The sequence below is a fragment of the Pyrenophora tritici-repentis genome, chromosome 10, assembly GCF_003171515.1.
Source record: "Pyrenophora tritici-repentis strain M4 chromosome 10, whole genome shotgun sequence".
NCBI classification, from domain to species: Eukaryota; Fungi; Ascomycota; class Dothideomycetes; order Pleosporales; family Pleosporaceae; genus Pyrenophora; species Pyrenophora tritici-repentis.
In genome coordinates, this window is record NC_089399.1 from 2,751,718 (window position 1) to 2,772,954 (window position 21,237).

A 21,237-nucleotide genomic window follows, 5' to 3' on the forward strand; every position below is an offset into this window, starting at 1 on the left:
TGATTGCGAGGCCGTAAGAGCAAGGAGAGGTTCCGTAGACAAAGTTTTGGATGTTTTGCGAGAGACTACTGCTGACACGCAGTCTGTTTGCGCTGACATGGCGGCAGAAGTTACTCTCATGCACCATAAGACCAGTATAGTATAGTTACGCCTTGCCAGCGTATTTCGTATAAGCGCCCTAGGGCTTGTACGAATACGTCTTCGCAACATTGCACGAAACTGGTTTCTCAGCCACGCCTGACGACGCGTTAGGTGGGCCTGGCCAACCTTACCTCTGTCAAGGCGAGGCAATCTATGACTTGGCAATGGAAATTTGACAACAATCCAATCCAGATGATACCCCCACACCCGCATGTGCACATGGACGGACATGTGTAAACAGGCTTGGCCTCGCGGCTTCATGCTTGTGGTGGCTGAGGCAGGAATGAAACATGATTAGCCGAGCTCAGTAAGACAGTAAGATTAGAGAGGATGATATGCAAGGCAGTTTGTCAAAGGATGCCACGAGTACCTGCCCACTCGTCACTCTGCGTTTGGTTGGGAGGTCAACAAGCAGCTTATGGCGCAAGGCAACGAGCAGTTGTCCATCAGCTAACATTCAAGATGCAATACTGGCCAGTGTACAGAGGTGCCTTTCAAAAGTTATTGCTGACAGGGGGGTCTCCTATTTGACCGAGAAACTACCGAAATACAGACAGATCAGTCTCCACGAACTCTTGGCAGGCCTCTGCCTTCCTTGTACTCATTCCCACCTTCAAGTTCAATAATCTTTTGAACATGGATAGGAATTCTCTCTATCCATGCCTGAATCTGTGACTGTGGGAGATCACTCCAGGCCTGCTCCCATGCTTTTGTGGCCTCTCCTCTACTCTTTGGAGCTCCTTTCTTGGTAGTTCTTCTCTTTAACCATGGCCAGGCTGGCTCAATAGCGTTGAGATCAGGTGAGTTACCACACCAGAAGAGCTTCTCCACACTCTCTCGTTGATAGATAATATTCTGGGCCTGGTGAGCATGAGAGGGAGCCTTATCTTCTTGAACAAGAGTACCTGGCCTCTCTCTCATACACTCCTTAGCAAAGGGGATAAGCTTCGGGAGAAGAACCTCAGTCTGATACCGCCACCAATCAATGCCACCTTTATCATTACCACGAGTGAGCTTCCCATTCTCCAGAGATGTCAACAAGCAAGTCAAGCTGGCTTGATTCTTATCGATTGCAGATCACAGACCATTCTCTGGGACGTGCCACTGTGCACGAGCCTCTATATTGTCTGTGATCTGCAATCGATAAGAATCAAGCCAGCTTGACTTGCTTGTTGACATCTCTGCCATTCTCCTTAGTCCATCTCCATTGAGGAGCTCTACCAGGCTTATTCCTTAAGCCTATCCTCTTCATGCCTATAGTAAGCTCCCACTCCTCTCTCATAATAGGCTCTAGGATCTTATTCATCTCTTCAATCTTAAGAGCTGCTTCTCTCTTCTCTTGGGCTGTCTCTGGCCTCCATACATGAAAGGGACCTTTGTAATTATACGTGAAGCAGCCCCAGAACATAAACTCAGAGTATCCCTTCCACCTCTCTCGTATCACAGATCTTGTAAGAGCCTCATCTGCCTTTCTCCACACCCGATACCCACCACGGCGGTGGTTCAGTACGACAGAGGTCTCATCTGACCAGATAACGTTCTTCCAGTCCTCAAGAGTCCAGTGCTGACGAGCGAGACACCAGGTAAGTCTATCTTGTCTCATCTTCTTCGTCAACCCAGGCTTCCTCGTCGGCTTCGTCTTCTTGTATCCTGCTGCCTTGAGGACTCTCCACACCGTGGTAGGAGAGACGTCGTAACCGTAGAGACTAAGATCACCAGCTATGTCAGCACAGCTCTTCTCTCGTCCATAACGGTCACGGCGTACTTTGTCAACAGTAGGTTCATGGATAGCCTCTTGTTTACGTGGGCGGCCTGAGCGAGGAGCATCTTCAAGGTGTTCAGGAAGAACCTTTAGGGTTGGTCCATTTGGCTCAAAGCCTCGAAGGCAGGCTCGGCTGAAGATAGCGTCGATAGTGCGTGGGGAAATACCCAGGATCTCGCTGATCTGGCTCGTTGATTTGCCCACAAAGCGGGACTTTAAAGTAACAATTATAGCACGTGTGAATGAGTCTGTGTGAGAACGAGGAGCCATTACTAGTATAACTAACCTTTGAGAAACACCAAAGAAAGCGAAGATACTGCTATCTTCAGCTTCAAAAACTCTGACTGTGCCAAGAAATATCGGGCCGATAGATCTACCGCGCTAGCAATAACTTTTGAAAGGCACCTCCGTAATTCTTTGACCTGAGCAATTGTGGCTGAGGCGGTGTAAGGTGCAGGGGTGCAGTCAGCAGTTCTAGACGATGCAGCTCGCTGAATGTGATCGCGCTTACAATTGCAGTTACTGGCAGGACGCCGTTTTATTTTCAAGACGGCGAATTTCGCGGTTGTTTGGTGCCTCTGGGTGCTCAATGAGTTGCTCCGTCCTGTCGATCAAGGCGGAGACTGGAACAACGTTGATGTGTGTCCCCTCACGAGACGCTCTGCCGCCTCACTGCCGCTCACCTTTTCCCCATCTTGCTCCGTCCAGGTCGGAGATGTGATTACGAGGCCCCGAAGGCGCGACTTTTCATGAACAACAAGACTGCTCGGTCGAGGCTCAAGAAAGGCCATAGCAATGAAGCAGTTGTTAAATTGACATCAGCAATAAACTTGGCCATCGATGGGGCTTGAAGGAGATAAACGAATGCTCGAACCATATCGAACGACCACATGTCCATGGTCAACTAGAAAAGACGATTTTGTCCGCACGTTTTTGGTCGTGGATGTGAAAATGCCGGTTGCCGAGACTGCGAGACTGCGATCAGGAGGGATTTTCGATCTTGTCTTTTCGCCCGCATTTTCGCCGAGCAAACGTCAGCTGTTCTGGATGCGGGCGACCACCAGCGCGAGGGGATTTTCTTAGACAGCATCTTCCCTGGGTCATAGTCACGGTCCGCTCGCTGGCCGACTCCGCGCTTTTGCTATGTCACTTCTCCGCCGCGTTCAGCCCGGTCCTTGTAAGGTTGGCGCCCCTGCACCAAGCCATGCATCCCTGTACGCCAACCAATGTAGTCCAACGTGCGTGCGCCGATTGATGATGTGTAAAGAGACAGGGGTTTAACAGCCCATGGCCGGCGCATTTCATAATTACAGTTTCATTACTGAGCTTTTGCGCCGAGCAGCCCAAGGTTAACGCCGAACGTCCGCCTGGAATACCCTCTGACGCGAACAGATATAATGCTTTGCTACCCACACAGGGCTACGCTGGTACTTAGGGCTCCAGTTTCCACTTGACACTTCACACGATTTCTGCTCAAACAATTCACACCTTCAAAGAGTGATCGTCTTCGTCCTGCACAACCACTTGGACATCAAACATCACACCACCACTACCACCTCACTTTGTATAAGTGGGAACACTTCACTTCTCGTTACAGACAACATGTCTCCTCATCGGTCAGATTCCATGGAAGCACAAGACAGCATCAGGAAGCGGGTATGCAAAGCCTGTGACCGCTGCCGATTGAAGAAGTCAAAAGTACGTTCTTCTTCACGTGTGCCACCAGCCTGTCTAACCATATTAGTGCGATGGAGCCAGTCCATGTAGTCGATGCAAAGCCGACAATGCCATCTGTGTATTTGGCGAGAGGAAGAAGTCACAAGACAAAGTATACCCCAAAGGGTACGCTATATGCTCCTCTTTTCATGATACTTGGGCTAATTAGCATAGATATGTTGAGATGCTTGAGCAGCAACAAAGCCAACTGGTAGCCGGTCTTCGGGAACTCTACACTCGGTTGCAACGAGGCGAAAGCTGGCCCGGGCAGCCATTGCAAGAGACTGCGAGTGGCTATCCTCTGACACACGACATCCTGGAACGCCTTGATCTCCTCAACTCTCCAAGCGAGAATGGTACCCATTATGAGGGATTTGAAGAAGATTGCAGCCGTATGCAGCAGAGGTTGCTCGAGGGAGGTGCTCCATACACGCGACGACGCATCTCTGTCAGTTCAGAATCCGACCATGGCCATGCTTCGTCAAGCTCGTCGTACAACGGAACCCCAACTACCAGATCGGTTGCCTTGGAGAGCCCATTTGCGCGTAACACTGCACCACCAACACCACCGATGAACAGCCCGTTCCCACGCCAATCACAAATCGTCCAACCAATCAAGCAGGAGCCGCAAATGGCTTCACCGGTATTTATGAGCTCCGGCGCTATGGATCCTTCAACTTTATCAAGGGCGCCATGGATGAACGATTCGACAATCATGATGGACGATTCGATCGACTTCAAGCCAATGTACGAATTCGATAGCTACGGCAACTACGACCAGAGCATGATGGTAGACACAATTGCGATGAACCCGAGCGACCCTATGATGCCAGACTGGAATACTCACAGCGACATGGACTTTACCACCTTCATCCAAAACCCAGCACGTGCTTAATTATTGGTCCGGGCTTATCTCCGCTCTTCCTCCGTGTCTTCGTTTAGCGTTCAAGCGTTTTTGTGGTACTCTGGATTCCTACACGGCGTTTGTTTCGGCCATGGTAGTGGGCGTTATCGGTCAGGTTCGGCTTCCGATGATCAACTGGCGAATTTCCTTTAAATTTTACTTTCAGCATCTCGACGCTTCACTATGATGTGAATTGGAATTGGTACGCAGGGAACGGTTTTGACGATACTCCGCGGATCGGCATTCCTACAGCATAGACCACGGCCATGCTGTACATGGGAACTGGGTGTGTAATGGTGTCATAGATATTAATCGTATCATATCGAGATGATGTTGATCCTTCCTTGCGGCTGTCGGGTTGTGCAATGTGCGCCTTGGCTCCGGATTACTAAACAATGCAGCAGCCACTTCTCCAACGCACCGCCACGATGCCTTGAGGCGTGATGCGACGTGACAGACCGTCTCAACGAACAACGTCTCCATTCGGTATGCCGCCCGACGCGTCATTGGCGCATTCACACGCAAACACTCTTGTGGCTCTTCACGTGGTGGGCAACGGCAGAAAGGATATCTACCAGCGCTCCACATGCTCCCGAGCTCATTAGGCTAATCAAATACCACATACGTATCCAAGTCTGCTCTGCACACTTTTCGTCCGCAACCATATAGACTGGGTTTAGAAGGAGTCAATTCAACAAAAAGTATCACCTCTCTCCACTTGAGGCATAAATCAAAACACTCAGCTGAGGTGAGTAGCTTTCGCAGCAGCCCCGCATCAGTCGTTTACCCCTCATCACACCACGCCGCACGAATCAGCGACGTGCGCCCATCACATTCGGACATACAGCTAACAGAAGCGAGGCAGGCCATACGTACGTGTCGGACTGTACTGCATTACCAAGCAAGATCAGTCACATTATCGCCTGCATCATGTCTTCAGCCAAAGCCTTCACCTTTCTGCCACTGGGCGCCATCATCCAAAAGTTTACTGTGAACGGAAAGAACATTGTGCAGGGATTTCCGTCTGCGGAGCTGTACAAGCAATACAATGCACCCTTCTTTGGCGAGACCATTGGCCGTATCGCCAACCGCGTGTCCAAGGCGAAGATCAATGACCTAAACGGAAAGTCGTACCAGCTGGCGATCAACGACGGTCCCAACTCCCTCCATGGTGGAGATCTAGGCTTTGGAAAGCGTGAATTTGAGGGACCCTCTACTGTTGACCGTAATGGCAAGGAAGCCACTTTCTTCAAGTATCTCAGCAAAGATGGCGAGGAGGGTTACCCCGGGACTCTAGAGGTACGCGTGTGGTATGTCCAGGAAAAAGAAAATGTCGATGGCGCCCACCAAGAGGTTTTGCACATCGAGTACGAGGCTGAATTGGTTGGCGATGAAGTCTCTGAGACCGCAATCAACATGACGAACCATAGGTAGGCCTTGCGCCATATGTTGAATGGTCCATTTTGCTGACTAACCTTATAGCTACTTCAACTTGACTGGAGGACCGAGCATCGCGGGAACAGAAGTCAACCTCATCACAAACAAGTATCAAGTCGTCGACGACGGCGGTATCCCCACAGGCCCTATCGAGGAGTACCCTGGCGTTAGCGCCAAGAAGACCTTTACATTGGGCGAGAAGGAGCCCGACATTGATGACTGTTTCGTAGCCAACACAGACCCCAGCAGCATTCCTATCGATACTCGCTCTTCACCCCTGCAGAAGCTTGCATCTTTCTATCACCCAGAAAGCAAAATCCATCTCGAAGTTCACTCAACCGAGCCCGCATTTCAGTTCTACACTGGCAAATACATCGACGTCCCTGCCGTTGGCGACTTATCCGCTAGGGGTGCTCGCTCAGGCTTTTGTGTTGAGCCCAGTCGCTACGTGAACGCCATCAACATTCCCGAGTATAAGTCGATGATGGTTCTCAAGAAGGGCGAAAAATACGGCACCAAGATCGTATACCGTGGCTGGCAGGCCTGAGCGATTTTCTACGACATCTTACATAGCATGTTTCCTCAAGGGCAGTGGCTAGCATTGCCCCACGAAGAACGTTTGCCAATTAATCGGCGAAGTCGGAAATGAAACGAATGAATGTTTTCTCTGGACAGTATTTTTCTCGCGCCCAGGATACCGATCTGCTTCTCACGCTCTCTTTCGTTCAGTTCGATGCTCACCTTCATCTTTCGCCAGTCCCCTGACTGCCTGCCGATGCAACACGTACACATCACTAGCGGCTTGCCTGCGGCCCTGATGTTTCCAAACCGCTGTAACTAACCAACCGTTGCAACCACCTCGGATTCTCCCGTGGAAGGATCTAGACACCTAGATTTCATATTGCTTCGGCAGACGGCCCACTCGACGACGTCACAGCCAGCGCAATATCTGGCTAACTAACTTCTAGCTTCACGCCTGGGGACCGTCGCTTCTTGCTTGCCGATCATCCGTTCCACCCGTTACCCGTGCCAGAAAGTTTATACCCACTTTACATATCCGGCTTTTGGTCAAACTTCGAGCGCGCTAAATGATAGGAGGTAGGAACACGAAGATAGGCCAGACTTTTGCAAATTTACCAGAACCTGTCATCGGGGCATTCTGAAACATCGTGGCGTGAGGCGTTAATACACAGGACGTCGTCATTGCGCATGCCATGCATGTCACCAAGTACCCACAAAGAAGCTGCGTAGCGAACTTACGAGCCCTGCGGCTATTACTGCCAAGCCATACCACGCCTTCCTTACCGCTCCCACATCAAACACCAGTTCCGATTTTGCATTGAAAGAACGCGTGGCTAGACCGCTGGGAAACATGCAGTTCCACAAGCCTTCCCCGCTGGCCATCGTATTTCGGCACCACAGGATCGGAAAACATGTGCCATCCCAACCACTTGACGCCATAGTTCTGCACAAGCGCAACAGTCTAGTTCTTGGCTGGGACATGCGCTCTTCACGAACAGATGTTGGCCTCGAGCGTTATCTCGGTCTTCTTAGGTAAGAAAACGAGATTCAGTCGATGCAAAAGGGCGAAACTAGCTGTTTTAATGCATGCTGAAGACTACCTTGGTCTCGATTTAGTAAGTACCTAGCGTCTTTTCACCCCAATCGTAACCATGCTACTGTATCAATCGACGCCACCACCTCGGGCCTCAAGCACGGCAAATGTAGATGCTTTGGACATGGACCATCTTTCCCCCGACGCCATGGTACTAGACAAGTCATGTTAGGTGTTCGATTGTGTGCCTGACCACGTAAACAAGGCAGAAAAGAGAAAAAGAAAAAAGCCACGCGGCTAGTTTTCTTTCTAGAGATACCCGCGAACGAAGCTTGTATTTCGCTGATTTCAGTGCCAATGGGTTGATTAAGACGTTTTGTTTTGTTTTCTTGGGTTTGTGTAGATTGAAAGGTAAGACTTGGTACATGAGTGGATGAATGTTGGATAGATAGCATGAAGTGTATATCCTACACCAAAGTTTCCTCAATTCAAGACAACCAAACCTGCCATCTATCACATGTGCAACTTGCTCAATCACATCCTTCCCTTGTCTCTCAACTAACCATGACGCCGCAGCCACTCATTCCCCATCACAAACCCCGCGCCACGCGTCATGCGCCACACAATACCTGTTTCTCCCCCGTATGATGCTAGCCAGAACCAGCGCACTCGACGCACAACACCACTAAGAATTCCATACACCATGACGCTACCAAAACACCATAGTCCCGCAAGCAAGACTCTACAATACCGATAAAGTTGAAGTAATACTTACCCACATCTCCGCTGTATTCCCGAGCGAGTAAAAAGGAAATAAAACCTGTTTTCTCAATTCACATGGTTTAGGGTGGTTACCTACACCATGGTAAGTACGGTTGCTAGCGTGGGTTACTAAGAAAGGAAGATTAGAAAAGAAGAAAAGAAAGAGAGGAAAGAGAACAAGGAGATAGTGGCCGAGGGTTTTCGGACACGGGTATAACGAGACACATGGAGGCTGGATTAGGAAAAGTGATAGGGGCGGGAATAGTAGGTATGACACTTCATAATATAAGTCCATAATTCGATACAATCGCGTTTATTGCCTTCGGTAAACCGGCATTAGCAATCGATTGGGGGGGGGGGTCCCCTTTCGATACCTATGTCGGCTTAGATTGATCGGTCATGTTTAGTCGTGCTTTAACTTGTATGTACATGCAAGGCAAGGCAAAGCGAACCAGCCCCCGAGTAACTTGCCAAAAACTCCCAAACGAGCGAAAAGAGAAAATTCCTACCCCATTCGTGACCCCCAAATTTCTTCTACCCACTATCCTGATTTCACCTAAACCCATATAATACGATACGTACGTAAAATCAATCGACTAAAAAACCTTACAGATATGTCTAATCGCTAATCGAGCAAAAAGGTGACAACAAGTTTGCTGCAGGCTGAGAAAAGTTGAGCAATGACGTCAACGATCGTGAGATGGCAGAAAATCGAGAAGTTGCTTAGTGTTTATGAGTCAAAGCTTGGCAGGAACAGGTTCCTGTCTGGCGCCACACGCAGCATGCATGTAACCTCCACACCTTTTTCTTAGCGTTGTATGTACACAAACTACCCCCACACCCCCAACAGCAGAGAAAATAACAAAAAAGAAGTCATGCATAGATGGATAACCAAATCAGGCTTTTCCAAGCGAGACAGAAAGCCGGATTTTGTTCGGACTGTCCAGACGTGCTTGCGATTTTTTTCTGCCTGTGCAGAAATTTGTGAAGGATGTGTTGATATGCTGACTATAGCCTGTTCTAGGCATAGCTTTATGTGCTGTGTTTATGACTGGTGATGACTACATATACTAATGTACTGACTAAACTATCTTAACATAAAGCCCATGTCATATATACAACCAAACATAAGCCATGTTCCATCTACGCATAGCCACGATGTATACCCCCCAAAACACCTCGCTATGCAATATCAAGCTTCTGTTACAATGCATATCTTCGTGATTACGCTTCTGACTCATCAATAGAAGACGGTGACTAAAACCGCTTCTTAGGCCGCATGTCGACAATCTCCAATGGCGCGTTTGTCAACTCGACTACGTGACCAGGTTTGAGGGCTTCGGTATAGATGTTGTCGACGTCGTGGGGGTGGAAGATACCAGGGCGACTGCAGTTGAGGATGGCTTGTTTACCTGGGGGATCAGTGAGGCGGAAACATCCCCAGCTGTGTATTGTGGTTAGTATATTTGATTCATATCAAGAGGCTCTGTCCATCTACTTACCTGGGTTGTTTTGTCGGTGCACACACAATCGCAATGCTCTCCGGCATCATAACCTGGTAGCCGACATGAGTATGTAAGTCTCTACTACTCATGAAGCATGTCTGGGTGGGATGTGTGTGTATCCAGCCAAGCACCATCAACTCCTCCTTGTCACAGTAATCGAAAAGCTCCTCTTCATTCAGCGTCTCGCAGGTATCGCTTGTGCTCGTTTGCTCAGGGATGATCAAGCGAGTTATGAAAAGAGCGTTGGATTTGAGTATTCCACACAGCATACCACATGTCTCGAGGTTCAGACGTGTGTTGGACGAAGCAGATGCGAGGAACTGATTGCGAAGTTGAGAGGGAAGGAAGACAGGTCGCAGAGGATCCCCGTTTTCGAGGAAGGCAGATGGCTTAAAGGTGAATTCGTCCAACTCGTTCGAAGGAGTGATTGAGCGGGGGTCGGGTACTTTGCCTGGCAGTGGCGGCGCGCTCTCTGAGTATTTTCCAGGTACGGGCGGAGGTCCGTGCTGGTATCGTGCGTCGTGTGGAGATGTTGTATACTTGGGAGGCAGCGGTGGCGGCGATGCTGGTGACGCCGAGGATGAGTATATCTGCTCTTTGGGAGGTCGTGTCGGTACTGGATCGCGTGATGAGTCCCACCTCTCTTGGGACGTCTTGTATGGGACGGTGGGGTAGTGATAGGAGGATGAAGACTGGGAAGTTGGACGCTCCTCTTGTCAGTACACGCAGCAAGAAACCATGGTCTGCACCTACCGACGAATATGACGTCCTGTGGCCGTTCTGCTGGAGCCTGGCAACCTCTTGTATCTGGCTAGACACATCATCTCCGTCGCCGGCTTGCTGAGACAAATCATCCTGCCATCTATCCCATGAACCTCCACTACGCCGTGCCTGCTCTTCTTCTTCCGACACACCATGCTGCCGCGCGGTCCTCCTGTTCGTGTCTCTCCGCCTGACTTCACGTTGTGCCAGCCGTGCAGCCAGTGACTGGTTCTCTAGGACGCGTGCATCAATCGTCGGCCTCGAGTCGTATGATCGTCTCTTGGTGCCTGGATCCTGAAGTGACAGCCCGTCCAGCTCCAGAGGGAGGGTCCTGGCACCCTTTCCTTCCAGCGACTTGAGGGCCTGCTGTTGTCTCTTCCTCCTTTCTTCATATTCCTCGTGTCTCTTCTTGATGCGCGGCGCGATTTCTTCGAGCTTCTTCAAGTCGCGACTGACGGCGGCCGTGGCAGCATTGAGCGCCTTGCGATTCTCGGGCTTGTTCCTGTCTGGGTGTGCTTGCAACTTTTGAAGAACAAGGTCGGCGTGGCGATATAGGAGAAGGTACGTCTGCGCGTCATTGCCTTCTGCCTCGTAGACTTGCGCCTGTGTTGGTGAGCATAGGCATGATGAACATATCTAACGACGCACCTCTTTCTGCATGGTGTTGGCTGTACGCAGCCAATTTGCCAGTGGAATGTGAACATTGTACGTGTAGTTGCCAGCCTGTTCGGCCACCTCTGCGACGCTTACGGGCGTGTTGAGCGTCGCCATTGCTAATGAGGTTTGTATGTGCAGCGGGGAAGCACAAGATGGTTGTGAATAGACGCCTCAAGGCAACAACTCTTGCACAAACTGGGCCGCTAGCGATGCGGGTTGAGGTGACGCGTCGGCATCAGCGACATGTGGAAGTTGCATCCAGCGCTACCTGACGTTGGGTAGTGCACATGTGTTGTGTGTGGTGTGATGTGATGCTGCCCAGCACTGTGATGGATGATGCTGGAGACATGGCGGGGCAGCCGGGACCCTTGATGATGGCGGCCATGGAAAGCACCGCCACTCGAGCCAAAGTGTTTGGGCATCAAAGGACCAGCGTCGCGTAAGTACAATACGGGTTCCAGGGAAAGTATCGTCAGGCAGAACCAAGACCAGAGGTACATTCGTGAGAGTGAGAGCACTCGGGATCACCACTATTCGTATATGCAGGGCACAATGTACGGTATCGCGTGTTCACGTGTAATGACATCGAGGTACAGACATGCACAAACTTTAATCGCGTCTAGTATCCAAAGCATACATGAACATGACAATTCCACCCAAAATACATGGCAATGTCTTCATCTATCCTCCGAATCCTCAGAAAGTTTATCCCACTCGCTGTCTGTAGATATGTCGCCCGTCGACTCTCCCATGCCCTTCCTTCTCTTCACTGCCTCGTCCACCGGCGCTGCGAGGCTCGTAGTCGTTCCTGTCGTGCTCGCGGCAGTAGGGCCTCCGCTGCCAGTAGAAACAGGAGCCTGGGCCTGAGCTTGTGATGTCTTTTGTGTATCGCTTCCGCTTGGTCTGTCCACAAACACGGTGCTCTGCGTCTCTGGGCGCGGCGCGCGAGATGATTGCGTCTTGGGCTTGAGTGTCTGCTTCTGCTCTGCCTCTGGCTCAACCTCGGTATCGTCGCCCGTATCCATGGCCTCTCCGTCCCCACCGTCGCCCCTGTCCTTGCCGCTTCTTCTAGCCTCCCTGATGCGCTTCGCCTCCTCCTCTTTAGCCTGCGCCGCCTTGATTTCAGCCGCGAACCAGTTGATTGACCACCAGAGACCTCCACATAGGACGGAGAGGATGACAAAGTGTATGCTATACGTCACAACGAGCATGACGAAAAGGAGGACCTGGAGTGCGGCGAAGGAGGCGTTTGTCGCGACCAGGAGCGTGGGCGTCGGCCCTGCCGTGAAGATGGATTCCCATAGCTGTTCGAAAAAGGCTGCCATGGTTTGTAGTGATTTTCGTGTGTTTGCCGCTGTTGCCGGTAGTTGCGACTTTGTCTTTGTCCAAGGGAGCTATGCTTGTACTACCCCGCGAGGTGGTTGCCTAGAATGGTGTAGCTGTACTTGGGGGCGATGTTGCAGCGGTGCAGGTGTACAATGTGCGATTGCGACTTGGCCGTAGACCAGCGCCAGAGTAAACTGACGGAGCGGCGTAGAGAATGGAGAGAGGCACGCTTGCTATTTGACGTGTCGCGGGGTTGGCGTCGGCACAAGCGTTTAAAGCCCGCCGCACGCCTCCCTACCTAACTTGGTCACGCGTCTTCACATATTATTCCGGACATTAGGAAATGAGACACATGGTACACTGCTCGTGACTGAGTGCAATACGATCCGCCGTGCAAGCGCCATCCACTACTTCGTCCACCAAGCTCGACATGCTGTTTCTCCGACAAACCCCAGCTTCACTCCATCCCTCAATTGAGTCTTTCACCTCTGCTTGCTGCTCATTAAGCCCTGCGTCTGAACCGATATGAGGCCTGCATTCAACCGCGTACGGTACATGCGCAGGCAGCGGCACTTCCTCCCGACCTTCCCAAAGTTCTAATGCTCAAACCCAAATGAGGCATCTGCACTGATACAGCCCCGCCTTGAGCACCTTTGCTGACTTTCATTACTCCATTGTCACATTACAGTCACCATCATGGCATCAACGCTGCAAAAGTTCAAGCTAGTCTTCTTCGTTCCTCCTTCAGCCCTCAACGCCTGCAAAACTGCCGTCTTTGGCGCCGGTGCAGGCCGCTTTCCTGGTCCGGGAGGCTACACCGAGTGCTGCTTCACTAGCAGGGGAACAGGCCAATTCAGGCCTGGTGATGCTGCTAACCCGCATGTATGCAGATACCCATCATCATAGATATTGCACGAGGCTCATAGCAGGCACGCAGTTCGGTAAGGTTGGCGAACTTGACGAGGTAGACGAGTATCGCGTTGAAGTCATGTGCATGGGACGCAATGTTGCTATCAGGGCTGTTGAAGCGCTGAAAAAGTGAGTTTTTTCTTCTCTACGCTGAATGTCCCACAGTGAATAGCAGATGCTGAGAAGACCAGAGCCCACCCCTATGAAGAGCCTGCGTATGAGGTATACAAGATGGAGGACATGTGAAATAGCTCCTACCGTTTGCGGATATATCTGGGATAACTGAGATGAAGCTATCTACCATTCTTTTCCAACGCAACATCCCGCAAGACTTGTTTGACTATTGGTAAATCTCGGATTACATCTGTCATCCAGTTCGATACAGCGAATCTGCATGCTGGCTTTCCTTCCCATGAAGTGCCTGATACGTAGATCTTTCGCGTTGCCTTGATTCTGTCAACAAGCTGCTTGTTGAGCTCTTCATCCCTCGCGCGGAAGAGTACGATGATGTAAATGCCACTCAACAGGTCTTCCCTAGACGCGTCGCTGCGAGGCAATAGTTCGTAATCCTTACTTTCCAGAATGTGCTCCGCGATTCCGCGTGACAGTCGAATCTGTCGTTCCAGCATGTCCCGATAACCATCTCTGCCATACGCAACTAAACTAGCATAAACTGGGAGAGCTCTGAATCGTCTTGAGTTTTCCAGACCAACATTCAATGGCGACATGATAGAATCAGCACTATTGCCTGAGGCAAGGTAGGCGGCATTGGGATTTTGAAACACATGTTGAGCAATGTTACGGTGCCTGGAGAGAAAGAAGCCACAATCGTAAGGCACATTGAGAAGTTTGTGTCCGTCGCCTGTTATCGAATCTGCTAGCTCTAAGCCAGTGCAAGCTTGGATGATGGAAGAGTGAACAGAAGAAGACAGGATCCGACCAAAGAGACCGAAGGCGCCGTCGACATGTATCCATGCACCGTACATATCGCATAGCTTCCGAATATCTTGCATCTCTTCCAAACTCGAGGTCGCAAAGGCACCTGTGTTGACTTCCGATGCAGAGATGGCAACGATTGACGCGGCGTGTGGCCGTTCGAGAGACTTCTTGAGCAGCTGAATGTCGAATTTGTGTGGCGCATCTGATCGGCCCAGACATTTGACACTCGTGCGTCCGAGGCCCAGAATTCCCGCCGCTTTAGCCAGCGACGAATGTGGAACGGTGGTCAAGATCTGAATCTCGTCGACACCAGCTTTGCGCATCGCCTCCACGATGCCGACTTCGCCAATACTATTCTCCGCATCTGTGCGGTGCGCTGACGCTTCAGCAATCACAAACTCTCTGCCGCAAGCCAGACCTAGCACGTTGGCCGCCGTTGCGCCCGTAGTGAAGATGCGATGCGGCCATTGCGCCGCGTCAAAGTTCAAAAGCTCGCAGAGTAATGAGAGGGCCCGATCCTCCAGGTCTGTAGCAATCGTCTCGTTTGGCAAGTGAACTTGTACATTTTGGTCGTAGGCTGTCACTAGATTATCGGCAAGAGCTGCTGCTGGAGTGGTACCACCAGTCACGAAGCCGTAATAGTTTGGGGAGCGAGAAGAGGCGTTGAAGGCCGGGGCGAGATCTTCTTGCACGTGTCGTATGCTTTCTTCAAGACCGATACCCTGAGTGGGGAGATGAGTCTGGAGCTTGGAGCGGGCACTGCTCAACGTAGCTGCAGAGGGGAGGACATCTTCAGGTGGTGACTGGAAGTGTATGCTTGCAATTGCAGTAGCAAGCTTGTCGAAGCTTGCCTGATTAGGGGCCTCCATGATAGATACACAGTTTCATTCAGAATCCTAGTATATTCCAGCAAGAAAGAAGAGTTGAGGATGAGGTTCTCGTGATTGTGAAGATGCCCAGGTGTTCAAGGGGGTGGCTATGATGAGAGTACAACTATCGAAGCGGTGATATAGGACGGCTGACAATCAACCAGAGGCCAGACCTTCAGGCCTTCAAGGCCCACCAGGAGCGGCTCGTAGCACTGCATGCTCCATTCGTGTGATAGACACGACGCGCACGTGATTGGGCGCTAGCGCGGCGCGTTCGGACTTAGCACAACACGGCGAACAACACCATCAATGACATCGCCACCACTACGCCCATAGAACCGTGCCGCCCATGCAATCCCACGCGTAGATTATCGATGCGGACCCTCAAATCAACAATGCGACGCTCTCATGCCTCAGAACAATCTTAGCAAGCATCTCAAGTGGTTGATCGCCGAGAAACCTTTCATTCCGGCCGCAACATCGCTCGTTGCCTACAACCCTGACGCGGTTCCTACGAGTTCAGCGACAATTCCACCGCAGAACTCTTCTTCCTTGGGCGAACAAGTAGAATACAATGAACCGGAATCTGCCATCGCACCATCGCCCCCACCAGCACACCCCGCCGCCCGCCCTATTCCACCCCGCCCTCTCTCACGAACCAAGACTATCGATATACACAACCCATCAGGAACAGAAGTCGCGAATTTTGATATGGCAAGACTGAGGGGTACGCCAGCGAGTGGGAAGTCTAGACTTGTATTAGCGGGGTTGCCAGAACATGCGTCTTCTTCAACAGAAGCCAGGACAACTAGCAGGGTAAATGTCGAGGATCGCCCAGCCAGCACGAGGCATGATGCGGTGCCCAGAAGCGTTTCCGCCGCCCAAAATGCGACCCCAAGATTCAACTATCTCGAGTCACTCGATGTGGATTCTATTGACCTCACCGGGGACGACGAGAGTCGCTCTTCGCCGGTTCCGATGCGCAATCCTAAGGCCCGGAAGCGGAAAAGTGAAGAGTTTGAGGCAGATATGCGACACACAGAATCCTCGAGACCCGCCCGGAAAGCCGCTGCGCTCAGCCCGGAGCTGGCCGATGACGACTTTCCTGATATTGACGATATGATCATGGCTCCCGACAGCCCGCCCCCTCCTTACTCGACTATCATCGGAGGTGTACGTCGAAATGTCGAACAAACGACGACAGTCGATGACGACGATATAGAAGCTATGTTACAATTGGAAGAGGAAGAGCGTCAAATGGCAGAGGCGAAACAGGCGACAGTTACACAACGCCGCAAGCGCAAGCCTCTGAGCCGGGTACCCTCGGAAAATGCACCAGCTCGCAAGATGGGGAGGCAAACATGTAGTCCTTCACCGCAGAAGAACAAAATGGTCACTATGGGACACGCGACAACGAGCACAATCAGTTCGCAAAAGTCTGTCACTAAGAGCGTCGGGCGTACAGTCATGGACTCTGAAGATGAAGAATTTGGTGGATTTGATGACATGGATATTGAGACGCCGACTCCCACGAAGAAGAACCTACGTGAAAAGACACCCATACCCAGCCCTCTCAAACCTGCGAGTCAGACACAGCTTCCCATACGGTCGCCTTCCAAACCCGCGCGAAGTCCAAGTCCGTACCAACCCCTGCAGGATGCCATGCCTACACCAGCAAAGTTGCAGTCCCCGAAGAAGGCCAAATCTGTGGCTATAGCAACGCCCGCGCATAGTGCATCTACAAACGGCGCCTCGGAGCTTTCCAAGGAAAGAAGGGACGCCATTCGGAGCTCGATGAATACCTTTTTGGTCGCAGAGGGCCAAAGATTACAGAAGCATTTCAATGCTGCGAGCTCGGCATGGGACAATGCTCGGGCTGCTTTCGTCGCACACTTGTCGGAGTTTGGCAAACCAGATCCTCAGGAGCAGGAGAGGATGGAACGCGCACGTTCACGGAAAGAGGCAGTCGAGGATTTGATTAGATTAAAGTCCAAACATGACGATCTTGTGGCTCAGCGCCAAAGGGTCAAGCAGAAACTTGAGGATGACCTCAACATAGGTCAGTTTGACGCAGCAGACGGTGAAACCCTCAGCAGACTTTTCAAGATGATCGAGGATGTTTTGATCCACATGCATCAGTTACTGGATTTGGCAGCCATTAAGCCACAGGCACAGCCTGTCGTAAAATCCGAGTTTCACAACAGTCGACACGTAGTTATACAATCAACGCAGACAAGTCCTGTTCGTCCACGCCAGGCTTCAAGAGAGGTAGGACCTAGTCGTGTTCCCCAGACACAATACGCCAAGCTTAACGAGACCGCTGTCGAAGAAGTCTGGACATCAGCTAGCGGCGTCCGTTTTGCAGAGGAGCAGGTAGCCGCTTCCCCGCTGCCACCACCAAACCTGGGCGTTCGCACTCGTTCCGATGAGGGCGTAGCAGGAAAACAAAGCCTGAAGTCAAGAGAGCGGTCTCATCGAATACCAGAGACGCCGGAGCGCAGACGATCTCCGAAGAAGCCGAAGCCAGTTGCCCCTCAATATGAACCGGATGACTTCGGAGAGTTGGATTTTGAGGAAGACGAGAGTTTTTTTACTACTAACATGGGCGAGCTGCACCAACCCATCGAGATAAACGACGATGAAGAATGTGGAGACGAATATGGAGATGATGATGACGAGGAGTTCCTCCATGAGATCAGCAACATCGAGAACCATGCGCCGGGTGCCTTTGACTGGAGGGGTGAACGGGCGGACACCAGTGTTCCGATTTCTACCCGTGAGGTATTCCGCGAGACGTCGATAAATAAGCTCCAGCCAAAGCAAAATCAGGCCCCATCACCGAAGAAGGCGCAGCTGAACATGCCCGCCAAGAACCACCCTGGCATGAACTTCCCCTGGTCCCAAGATCTGAGAACCGCCCTTCTTCACCGTTTCGGTCTCCGAGGGTTTCGACCAGGACAATTAGAAGCCATCAACACCACGCTATCCGGAGACCACTGCTTTGTGCTAATGCCCACTGGGGGTGGTAAATCACTCTGCTACCAGCTGCCTTCGGTGATTGCTTCAGGCAAGACGCGAGGCGTGACCATCGTAGTGTCTCCCCTTTTGAGTTTGATGGAGGACCAGGTGGATGCTTGTAGAAATCGTTTTGGGATGCAGGCGTTCCTAATCAATGGTGAATCGACCGCAGCTCAGAAGAACATGATCATGGACGCACTCCGCCAGCGGGATCCCCAGCAGTTCATCCAAATTCTCTACGTAACGCCTGAGATGCTCAGCAAGAACCAGAGAATGATCAGTGCCTTTCAGCAGTTGCACTCGGGAGGAAACCTTGCCAGGATCGTCATTGATGAAGCCCATTGTGTCAGCCAGTGGGGCCATGACTTCCGACCAGACTACAAGGCACTTGGAGATGTTGTCCGCCAATTTCCTGGAGTACCTGTCATTGCGTTGACCGCAACTGCGACCCAGCTTGTCCGTACCGACGTAGTAGCCAATCTCGGTATTCAAGGTTGCCGCCAGTACTCTCAAAGCTTCAACCGTCCCAACCTGTCCTATGAGGTGCTACCGAAAGGCAGAGGCGTCATCGACAGCATTGCAGACCTCATTAAAGAGAAATATACTGGGAAATCCGGCATCATCTATTGCTTATCACGGAAGACTTGCGAGCAAGTGGCGCAGAAGTTGTCAGAGACGGGTATCCGTGCCTATCATTATCACGCAGGGATGGACTCTGCGGATCGGTCTGACGTCCAACGCAAGTGGCAAAAGAATGAGTACCACGTTATTGTGGCTACAATCGCCTTTGGCATGGGCATCGACAAAGCCGACGTGCGATATGTCATTCACCACTCGCTCCCGAAGAGTTTGGAAGGCTACTATCAAGAAACTGGACGAGCTGGCCGTGATGGCAAGCGCTCTGAGTGCTACTTGTACTATTTATATGCCGACTCGAGAATCTTACGCAAGATGATTGATGAAGGTGAAGGCAGCAGAGAACAAAAGCAACGACTGAACGACATGCTACGAACTGTGGTACAATACTGCGAAAACAAGGCTGATTGTCGACGCGCTCAAGTGCTCGGATACTTTAGTGAAGCATTCGATGCCTCCAAGTGCAACAACACCTGCGACAACTGCCGCTCCGATACCACATTCGTCACGAAAGATCTGACAGATTACGCTTCTATGGCCATAAAGCTTGTGAGTCGGGTACACGAAGACAATGTCACTATGCATCAGTGCGTGGATGCTTTCCGTGGTGCTGGCGGTGCCAAAATCAAGAGCTCCGGACTCGAAGAGTATGGATGGGGTTACGGCAAGGACCTAGAACGAGGTGACAATGAGCGCATCTTCCAGTATCTACTTGATGCAGGGGCTTTCAAGGAAAAAAGCAAGGTAAACAAGGTTGGATTCGCGACCAACTACCTACATGTACGTATGCCTGTGCTGATCTGTTTACTATGTACTAACCATCGCAGCCTGCCTCGACACGAAATGACTATGAGACTAAGAAAAAGCAATTGATGTTGCAAGTTCGCTCTTCACCTCGGAAAGCTCGTGCCAAAGCACCCGTTGTTAAGAAGACGAAGAAGCAACGTACGCAGTTCCCATCGACCAATGTCCCCTCTCCTGTGCGGGGGTCAAAGCGGAAGATCCGATCATTCGCTCTCAATGATGACGAGGACGCATTTGACGTTCCTCGGCACCCGACCCGTAAGAAGACCACACGTGGTTACGAAACCGACGACTTTGTCGTTGATGATGCTGGGGACGACGGCTTCGCGCCCATACGCGTTGCTAAGCCATCGAGAGCAACGAAGGCGAAGGGACTCGGGACACCCATTACTTCAGACCAACGGACTGCAGAGCTCACCGAATTCCAGCACGATGTATTACATGATTTCACGACTGGTGCTAAGCAATTGAGACAGACCATCCAACAGAAGAAAGGTCATCGCGAGGCGATCTTCACGGACACTGTACTTCGAGAGATGGGACTTGACTTACCACGTAATCTGGATGAGATGAAGACCATTCCAGGTATCAGGCCCGAGATGGTTGATCTCTACGGCACGCAATTCTTGGCTCTGATCAACAACACTAGGAGCTTTTACGGGGACGGGGTACCAATTCCGAGAAACCCGCTTCTTCGAAATCGTCAAGCTCAACGGCGGGTCGTTCATGAAATCGTCGATGATGATGATGACGAAGAGGTTGATGATCAGAATCATCGGCTCGTTGTGGATCTATGCAGCGAAGAAGAAGACGAGGTTGTGCCACCTGCAGAGGAGTTTGAAGAAGAATCTGATTATGGCGAGATTGATGAAGATGATGACGATGATGGTGTGGTACGGACAAGCCATCACTTTAGCCAATTTCAGAACCCCGATGTCGCCGACTTCAATAGTCGATATACTCAGCTCGGTGGCGGTGCAGCCCCGTCCACCAAAACAGCAAAAGCACCAGCAGCGAGAGGTGGCTCTAAAGCATCAGGGTCGGGATACAGGAAGAAAGGCCCTTCTCGCAAGCGAGCATCTGGCAGCTTTGGCAAGAGTTTCGGAGGAGTTAAGAAGCGCGCACCAAAAGAAAGTGGTAGCAGAGCATCGGGAGGAGCTTCCGCTGCGACCAAGAAACCTCCCGCGGGGGGTAGTAAAGGTGGTGGTGGTGGTGGATGGATCATGGCAATGCCCACCTAAGTTACATAGCCTTCATCTCGGTACAGTGTAGATCACTACACCCTGCTGCGTTTGTGGAACATTCTTTCTTTTGGCGTTTAGGATGAGATGCATAGTTTATCTTACCAAACATGTGTAAAGTCACGATATGGGAGGGGGGTATTTGTTGGTCTAACAATAGGCTGCTCAGGAGTCATATTGCTACTAGATGGCGCTATTCAGGCATATATTTGTTGAACAGTTTTTGTTATCGACCTCTAATAGATTGTTGCCAGCATTATTCGAAACAATTGTCTTTTGAATTGCTGGGATTTT

At 51.1% G+C, this 21,237-nt stretch overlaps 9 protein-coding genes across 9 annotated transcripts; 4 read left to right on the forward strand and 5 right to left on the reverse strand.

The window, feature by feature from the left end:
* Positions 1-699: 699 nt before the first annotated feature.
* Positions 700-1,229, reverse strand: PtrM4_048640 (uncharacterized protein; the record flags this gene model as incomplete). Its single annotated transcript, XM_066104778.1, has 2 exons — positions 700-1,164; positions 1,227-1,229. 2 exons carry the CDS (start codon positions 1,227-1,229, stop codon positions 700-702), a joined length of 468 nt encoding a protein of 155 aa, XP_065959342.1.
* A 62-nt stretch (positions 1,230-1,291) lies between these two features.
* Positions 1,292-2,173, reverse strand: PtrM4_048650 (uncharacterized protein; the record flags this gene model as incomplete). The annotated part of the gene is made up of 1 exon (XM_066104779.1): positions 1,292-2,173. The coding sequence occupies one exon, from the start codon at positions 2,171-2,173 to the stop codon at positions 1,292-1,294; it is 882 nt and encodes a 293-aa protein (XP_065959343.1).
* Positions 2,174-3,803: 1,630 nt separating this feature from the next.
* PtrM4_048660 (uncharacterized protein) lies at positions 3,804-4,514 on the forward strand (the record flags this gene model as incomplete). Its single annotated transcript, XM_001936689.2, has 1 exon — positions 3,804-4,514. One exon carries the CDS (start codon positions 3,804-3,806, stop codon positions 4,512-4,514), a length of 711 nt encoding a protein of 236 aa, XP_001936724.2.
* A 939-nt stretch (positions 4,515-5,453) lies between these two features.
* On the forward strand, positions 5,454-6,507 carry PtrM4_048670 (Aldose-epim domain containing protein; the record flags this gene model as incomplete). Its single annotated transcript, XM_001936690.1, has 2 exons — positions 5,454-5,953; positions 6,006-6,507. 2 exons carry the CDS (start codon positions 5,454-5,456, stop codon positions 6,505-6,507), a joined length of 1,002 nt encoding a protein of 333 aa, XP_001936725.1.
* Positions 6,508-9,534: 3,027 nt separating this feature from the next.
* PtrM4_048680 (JAB multi-domain protein) lies at positions 9,535-11,315 on the reverse strand (the record flags this gene model as incomplete). Its single annotated transcript, XM_066104780.1, has 4 exons — positions 9,535-9,721; positions 9,780-10,492; positions 10,536-11,147; positions 11,193-11,315. The coding sequence occupies 4 exons, from the start codon at positions 11,313-11,315 to the stop codon at positions 9,535-9,537; spliced, it is 1,635 nt and encodes a 544-aa protein (XP_065959344.1).
* A 563-nt stretch (positions 11,316-11,878) lies between these two features.
* On the reverse strand, positions 11,879-12,526 carry PtrM4_048690 (uncharacterized protein; the record flags this gene model as incomplete). The annotated part of the gene is made up of 1 exon (XM_001936692.1): positions 11,879-12,526. The coding sequence occupies one exon, from the start codon at positions 12,524-12,526 to the stop codon at positions 11,879-11,881; it is 648 nt and encodes a 215-aa protein (XP_001936727.1).
* A 697-nt stretch (positions 12,527-13,223) lies between these two features.
* Positions 13,224-13,682, forward strand: PtrM4_048700 (uncharacterized protein; the record flags this gene model as incomplete). Its single annotated transcript, XM_001936693.1, has 3 exons — positions 13,224-13,409; positions 13,465-13,565; positions 13,628-13,682. The coding sequence occupies 3 exons, from the start codon at positions 13,224-13,226 to the stop codon at positions 13,680-13,682; spliced, it is 342 nt and encodes a 113-aa protein (XP_001936728.1).
* A 47-nt stretch (positions 13,683-13,729) lies between these two features.
* On the reverse strand, positions 13,730-15,244 carry PtrM4_048710 (GadB, Glutamate decarboxylase and related PLP-dependent protein; the record flags this gene model as incomplete). The annotated part of the gene is made up of 1 exon (XM_001936694.1): positions 13,730-15,244. One exon carries the CDS (start codon positions 15,242-15,244, stop codon positions 13,730-13,732), a length of 1,515 nt encoding a protein of 504 aa, XP_001936729.1.
* Positions 15,245-15,652: 408 nt separating this feature from the next.
* Positions 15,653-21,130, forward strand: PtrM4_048720 (RecQ, Superfamily II DNA helicase; the record flags this gene model as incomplete). The annotated part of the gene is made up of 3 exons (XM_066104781.1): positions 15,653-19,678; positions 19,726-20,370; positions 21,104-21,130. 3 exons carry the CDS (start codon positions 15,653-15,655, stop codon positions 21,128-21,130), a joined length of 4,698 nt encoding a protein of 1,565 aa, XP_065959345.1.
* Positions 21,131-21,237: the final 107 nt, after the last annotated feature.